The sequence below is a fragment of the Ictidomys tridecemlineatus genome, chromosome 3 (assembly GCF_052094955.1).
Source record: "Ictidomys tridecemlineatus isolate mIctTri1 chromosome 3, mIctTri1.hap1, whole genome shotgun sequence".
NCBI classification, from domain to species: Eukaryota; Metazoa; Chordata; class Mammalia; order Rodentia; family Sciuridae; genus Ictidomys; species Ictidomys tridecemlineatus.
In genome coordinates, this window is record NC_135479.1 from 47,062,662 (window position 1) to 47,070,685 (window position 8,024).

Sequence of the window (8,024 nt, forward strand, 5' to 3'; positions counted from 1 at the left end):
TCCCATCCTCCAAGACAGTTTTTGTAGTCAATGTAAATACAGTACACCACTGTCTACAGTAGTGTAAATTCCAAAGAATTATATATGAAGCTACTTTTATTTACATCCTGTAAAATTAAATGAACCTATTATCTCCCTGGACTTTAATATTAATGACTTTTTTCAGCAGTATTAATACCACTGGTGTTTACACCATAAAGCTCACTTTTTAAAAGTTTGTTCTTTTTAGATATACATGACAGTAGAGTGTATTGTGACATATCATACATATACAGAGTATAACTTATTCTAATTAGGGCTCATTCTTGTGGTTGTACATGATGTGAAGAATCAAAGCTCTTTTAACATTAAGAAAACCATGCTCCTCTGTACTTATTGAGGCACGGTATCAGACTGCTGGGAGCACATGGCTATCACAGACCAGTGATGGCTTACAGAGTAGCCGAGGGTGAGGGAGCAGCCAATGGCCCCTCCAGGGCTCTACAAGGTCTGAGGTCTGCACAGTGAGTCTCTGTTAAGGCTAAGGCTGGCACTTAGGTCTCACGGATATTACCTGTGAACCCAGGATGGAGGGAAGTTAGAAAAAGATGCTAGGTCAACTAAAGTGACAGTTTTCAATGGATTTCAAGAAGTAAAATACACTGAGATAAACAGGATAAATAAGCAGAGTGGAGGAGAAGCTCCAGGCAGGGCAGTGGGACTGAGAGAGGGATCCACATTGGGCCCTGGGTCCCAAGGACAACAGACAGGAGAGATCAGGAGAGGAGAAGGGACAGAGGAGAGAAGCAGGCTCACTCCCAGGCACTCCCTCTTAGGTTTCCTCTCACGACCCTTCGGCGGCACCACCTTGACTGAACCAGTTTCCTTAGAGTCAACGTGATGTCTTTGTTGCGGAGGCTGTAGATGAGGGGGTTCAGCAAGGGAGTGAGGATGGTGTAGACGGCTGACACCATCATATCCTGCTGCACTGTGTGATAGAAGCTGGGGAGCATGTAGGTGTAGACAGTGGCACCAAAGAAGAGCAACACCACGGTCATGTGGGAGGAGCAGGTGGCCAGCGCCTTCCTGCGGCCCTTGGCTGAGCTTGTCCTGCGGATGAGGAGCAGGATGAGGGTGTAGGAGCTGGAGATGACCAGGGTGGGCACGAGGAGCATGAGGATGCAGCACAGGTATATGAGCATCTTGTAGAGGGAGACGTCCGAACAGGAGAGCCTCAGCAGGGCAGGGATCTCACAGAAGAAGCTCAGGATCTTCCTAGACTTGCAGAAGGAGAAGCTCATGGTGATGGGGGTAAGCAGCAAGCCATCCAGTGTTCCCAGGAACCAGCATCCGGACACCATCAGCCGGCAGACCCTGTGGTTCATCAACAGTGGGTAATGCAGAGGTCTACAGATGGCAGCATATCGGTCGTAGGCCATGGCTGACAGAAGAAAACATTCAGCTCCTGCCAGGGTCAGGTAGAAGAACATCTGGATGCCACAGCCTGTGGAGGAGATGATATGGTCTCCTGTGACCTGTCCCACCAGCATCTTGGGCACGGTCACAGAGATGTACATGAGATCCATGAGAGACAGCTGGCTGATGAAGGAGTACATGGGGGTCCAGAGGCGGGGCTCTGAGTGGATGAGAAGAATGAGGAGGGCGTTCCCAACTAGGGCCATCAAGAAAATGATGAAGGTCATAATATAAAGGAGCGTGGCATTTGGGGTGTCCCCAAAGAGCCCTACAAGGATGAAACTGGTGCTCAAGTTTGATTCCATGAAATTTCCTTCCCTGCATGCATATCTATCAGCTAGTTTAACCTAAGAACAATGAGGGCTGTGACTTTACCTCCATCACACCTGTGTGACTGTCCTAGTGTGCTTGGGTAAGACATGTACCTTGAGCTATTTCTCCAAACACTGGGTTAAACTGAGGTGGAATCCTAAGTTTAAATCTTAGGGAACTGAAGCTGTGTGCAGCCCCAAGTAACTGGATTAAGCAAGCTGGATGAAGCTGCTCCTGAATCTTGGGACCTGCTGGCTCATCCAGGGCTCAGTGCTGGACGTTACAGGGAGGCATCTGTCAACATTAATAATATAAATGGAGCTAAAATCATACCCCAAACCTTCTGAAAACTTGTAGTCTCCTCCAGTATTCTCTCCTCATATGTCTCCATCATGACAGGGCAGGGAGCAGAAATGGCTGGCCACCCTCAAAACCCACATGAAGTCTAAGGGTTTTAATCCACTAACCATCCTGCAGGGACATTATATGTATAAGAAATGGCAGAAATAAAAGTTGGAGATGCCCTAAATACCCACTATTTAGTTTGAAAACGAACTAAGCACTTCTTTTTCCTTCTTAGAATGCCATTTCTCCCCTAAAATAGAGCCCAACATTCCATGTGCAATGACTCTGTGAGTGAATGTAGTTGAAGGACCAGGGGAAGCAGTTGTTCTAAAACTCATCTCTGCAGCTTCAGCCTGTCCCAGGGAACCCTCTAGCCCTGCATTCCACTCAGAAAACCAGTAAAGTCCTCCCCTGGTATCCACAGCTTTGCTCAGGAACAGCTTCACCTGAGGTGCACCTGCAGGTGTTCAGCTGACTGGCTGAAAACACGCTGGGCATGTGGACAATTGTCCTGCACTCTGAGTTAAGGAGATGTCAGGCTGCAGACCACTGAGGGGTGGGAGTTCCATGACTGGCCCAGGCTAGTCAGCCCAGGGCTGCTGCAATGCCAGGGCAGAGCAGCACACGGAGAAAAGTCACACAACAGCCGAGATGCAGGTACACACAAAGCAAAACACAGTGAACGGTGGGCAGGCGGAAAAAATGAGCATTCAGGAAAGTTCAAGTGGGAATCATGCAGGAGACAGAAGCAAGGATCAGCATCCACAGTGTTCCCTGGTCACCTTCCCAATGCAGAGTTCAGAAAACTTGGGCGGGGCAAGCCTGTGCTTCACTCCTCAGCTCTCCAGTGAATGAATCTACACCACAGCAACCCAGTGAATCTGTCTCCATCCTAAAGCCAGGCTACCGGGTACATTTAGGAGGCAAGTAGGGAGTTACATCAGCAAGCAGCTTCTTCACCTGAGGGAGCTGAGATGAGCACCTGCTGTGTGACCTTCACCTGCTGAGCAAGCGTGGACCAGCTCCCTGGGGGAACCGAGGAACCTGCAGCCACCACTTGTCATCTATCCATCTACCCCATGCTTTGCCTGCACTCTGACCAGGCACCCGCAGTCCTAAGCTTCTCCAGAGTTTCATCTTTCTGACTTTTATTGCTGTTGTGCTTTTGATTTGTTTTCCGAGTATATTGTAACTTTCCACTCACAAGAAACATGGGAGTTGCACATGTTTGCCGTTTTTGAGGTGAAGCTATAAAATACTCCATCTTGGGGCTGGGGTTGGAGTTCAGTGATAGAGTACTTGCCTAGCATATGTGAGGCCCTGGGTTCAATCCCCAGCTCCACATGAAACTAAATGAAAAAAATAAAGTTATTGTGTCCATCTACAACTAAAAAATATTAAAAATAAAAAAAACAAACCTCCATCTTTTTCAGGAGGATATGGCACATTTTTTAAAAGCAATTTTTTTTCCAGTTTAAAATCATGTTTTCATATTTGATATTTATGAAGCCTCACTCTATAAACTAAATCTAAATTTAAGAAAGGCAGGATCATGCAGAATATACTCAGAACATAATCAGAGTAGGAACCCAGACAGGATTAAAGGTCCTATCTTTTCTCTCCTTCCTAGTCTGTAATGGCTTCTGTATACCACCCCCAAATTGCTTCAAGTACTCTTCAATACAATCAAGCATTCCCTTCAGTACCCTAATCAAGCAAGGGTAGGGACTCCACATGCCTTCTCCATGCCACCTGGCAGACTTATAATCCCATAGTAGGGTCACATGAAACCCATTCACCGTTTGTAACAGTCTCCTAATTGTGTCCAATTTCACTCCATAAGCCCCAAAGTTCAAAGGAACTTGTGCCTGACATGTTAAAATCAAAACAGCTTCCAAACCATCCCTTCTGATTCTGTGTGAGTGGCCAACCACACAGACACCAGGCTGTGTGAAGGAGACCAGGGGCAGGTGTAGACCACAACTGCAAAGGGCATCAGGCTACAGCTGCAGCCCAGCTGCCCTCCTTGCTTCTGACTGTGTGATCTCAGGGGAGACGCTAACATCACTGTCTTTTCTCAGAATCCAGTCAAGCAGCATAGGTACTCTGTGTTTGTGAATCTCAAGACACATTCTATTCCCACATCCAAACTTGGTCTAAGCCTTCTTTCTGGGTGGGGTGAACCTCCTTCCCCATCGCCCTCCACCCTCTGGGCTCAGAGTCCTCCCTTCAAGATCTGTCTCCTTGTTACCTAACTTGAAATGGAGAGGGGTGGGAGGCCGCTCTTGGTGCCCACAGTGGGTGGGATGTGTGCACTTCCCAGCATGGTGAGGTACTGACACTGGGCTTGCATTTCAAAGATGAAAACTAAGCCTGAGCCTAAGTTGCAGGAAATGGCAAGTGCCCAACAGCATAGAGGAGCAGCAGAGCAGTAGTGGTATGGCAAGGTGAGCTTGCTGAACTGTGGAGACCTCAATGCCAAAGGCATGTCTGGGAGAAGAGACAGGCTTATTAATAAACAGTACTGGGGAAACTGGAGATGCAAGGGTGGAAGAATGAAACTAGATCTCTGTCTCTCAGCAGGCACAAAAATCAACTCAAAGTGGATCAAAGACCTAGGAATTAGACCAGAAACTCTGCAACTGCCAGGAGAAAACATAGAAGCAACACTCTGTATACTAACTCAGATACCAACTTCCTCAACAGCACCCCTAAAGTTTCAGGAAATAATGCCAAGAGTTTAAAATGGGATGGCATCCAATTAGAAAAGCTTCTGCACTACAAAGGAATCAAGAGAGAAGCAAGAACCTACAGAGGGGAAGAAATATTTGCCAACTACATATAGGGGACTAATATCCAATATATAAAAAGAGCTCAAACAATTTAACACCAAAATACAGATAATCAGATCAATAACTTGGCAAATGTACTAAACAGACACTTGTCAAAAGAAGAAATACAAATGTCAAGCAAATATATGAAGCACTATTTTTAGTAGTCAGAGCATTGCAGATCAAAACTACATTGAGATTTCATCTCATTCCAGTTAGAATGGCAATCATCAAGTATACAAATAATATAAATGCTGATGGGGATGTGAAAAAAATGATCACTTATACACTGTTAGTAGGATTGTACATTAACTAGTACAACCATCATGGAAATGAGTAGTGGTCTGACCCAGCTATACCACTCCTTGGTACTTATACTAAAGAATTAAAGTCAGCATACTGCAGCAATATATGCATAGCCCTGTGTATAGCAGCACAATTCACAATAAGTTATGGAACCAGCTCAGATGCTTGCCAAAAGATGAATGGATAAAGAAATTGTGAGAATATATATATATACACACACACACAAACACACACACTGGAGTTCTACCCAGCAACAAGGAAGTAGATGGACAAGAGAACAATTTCTAGGTTTTTGATCCTTTAATGCTAAGGGAATAAGCCAGACACAGAAAGTCCAGGTTTGCATATTTTCTCTCATATGTGGAAGTTAGAGAGAAAAAGTGGGAAAAATGAAAGCAGAAGAGAGACCAGTACCATAGAGGATGGGGATTGGAGGAGGGAAAGAGGGAAAGGGGAAGCACAGGGGAATGAAGTATAATCATAATTCCTTAATACATATATTTTTAAAAATTAAGAAACAGAATCCACAAGCATGCTACTTTATAGAACACACAAAATTAATAGAAAAATGTATACAAATTAAAATATTGGCAAATATACAAACAAAAATATAAGAAATCTGGAAGTGGCATAATTTCACAAGAGTAAAATTTTAAGCATTATCTACTTACTAAGATAATGGAGGTGATTTCATATTCAAAAATGCCCAAATAAAGTGAAGTTACATGCTTCCAGAATTTTAAAAGGATTGTAATTCAATTTTGGATGTACCAAGAAAATTGTTTTAAAATACAGCATTATTTGTACATGGATTTTGTTTGAGAAATGTCTTAATGAAAATGGAGAGCTGAAGTGATTGATCAATTATACTTGTTCCATCCTCTTTTTTTTGACTTTACGTATTCATCAGAATTTGTCACCTTGAGATCACAACATTTCTGTGGCTGTCCACAGACATGCACTGCGCTGTAGAAACTTTGTCACCAGATGTGCATGTCCCCAGCTGTGTAGGAAATTGTACTCTGCCTTCCCAATCAGCTGTCATGCTATAAAGAAATGTTTCCTGTGGTGCTCCTGTGTGATGCTTTTCATGTTTCTGAGCTTTGTTAGTGGATAAGTTTGCTGTTCAAAGTGGTCTCTAGGCATAAGCCTGAGTTTGTCTCATGTGACTGGAAACAAGGAAACTGGTGCAGCTTGTGGACCTAGTGTGAGCTAGCTCAGCCTCCCTCAGGTGTGGTGCTGAGCTCAACAAGTTTAGTGCTAACTGACTCAGTGAGGTCACTGTGCTCTGTCATCATGAGTGTATCAAATGTGTAAGTCCTTAAAGGGAAACACAGGAAACAGATGGAGATGCCGTGATCAGAGGCAGCCAGGCACTTAAGCCTGTGTTTGCCTAGGGTGATGACTCTTCATTAACTAATTCAGTGTGCTCAATGACTGTATTGAACATAAACACAACATATAACAAGAACCAACCATACATCATAAAAGTGGATCTGTTTCAAACATGACGTGCAAAAATATGTTGTGATAAGGTGTAAAAACTTGTCACAAGATTCTTGTAAGCAGTACTCCTGGAGTACTTTTTAAAGGATATGAAGTCACCTGACAATTCTGTCTCCTGTTGTTTTACAGGAAAATCTGGAAAGCATGGGAAATGATCCGGCTGGATGTGGAACCGAGGATACTCACTGTAGGTCCTTGATCCACCCTTTACTCCAGATGCCCACAGAGGGAAAGCAGCAACCACAACCCTCACAAAAGAAGCTGGGTGACTCCCAGGTGAGGTCTCTGATCTACAGGTAGTGATGGCCTCCATCATAGAGCACCTTAAGGGGAATTCATCCTGTCCCTGCTGGGTGAGGAGTTAGCCTAGGCTGAGAGTGACCCTAATGTCTTTGGGGAGCACTCCTTGGACTCTGGGTCTGGTCCAGCTTTTCTGGCCCCTATGTGTCCTGCCTTGTGAGCAAAATGGTCTTCTGAGCAACTTTTCCTCTCCCAGGAGCTCCCATCTCACTTAGTCACACTTAAAATAATAACCTTAAGAATTATTTCTAGGAGATAAAATGACTTGATTTGCCAAATGCTTTTCTTTAGATAAGATTTTTTGCTAATTCTCTATCTGAGCAACAGTCACACTTGAAACCACCAGCTCAGTTTCCTTCACCTTCTCTAGGGTGAAGTGAGTGTGAGATGAACTGATACTCAAGCACAGGTGATGTTGGAATGGCTGCAGCAGATTGTCTTGTGACACTTGCAGGATTTCTCACCCTGGATTCTGCTTCAAGGAAAGGGCTATGTTTGTTTGGCTAAACTTTTTTAAAAAATTATTTTTCCTCTCCATTCTTTAAAAATAACCCAAACAGTTAGTTATCACACTTGCAATATGAAATTTTTTTCCTTCAGATTGAGATTTCATCTCATTCCAGTCAGAATGCCAGTCATCAAGAATACAAATAATAGAAAGGGAGGAAGTTGGAAAAAACATGGCAGCAGGAAAGGAGTGAGCCACCCTGTGCCCCGCGCCGCCAGATCCTCAGATTTCACCTAGTCGGAATAGTACATCTCTAAGAGGACCCCTATCTATCTGCTTTCTGTAGAAATCACCAGAGCTGTTACCCCATGCTGAGCTCCAGGCCACAGCATTCGAGTAGGAAGCCTGGCATAGAGCAGGACCCAAAACCCGAAGTTCCAGTCCAGGCAAAACTGGGTGAGCACCTTAGGAGAATCACCTATCAACACATCTGCAGAATGCCAAGACTTCACTCCACTCCC

The 8,024-nt window shown here is 44.4% G+C and overlaps 1 protein-coding gene across 1 annotated transcript; it reads right to left on the reverse strand.

Moving 5' to 3' along the window:
* Positions 1 to 791: 791 nt before the first annotated feature.
* LOC144375637 (olfactory receptor 2T3-like) lies at positions 792 to 1,760 on the reverse strand. Its single transcript, XM_078041088.1, has one exon. The coding sequence runs from the start codon at positions 1,758 to 1,760 to the stop codon at positions 792 to 794; it is 969 nt and encodes a 322-aa protein (XP_077897214.1).
* Positions 1,761 to 8,024: the final 6,264 nt, after the last annotated feature.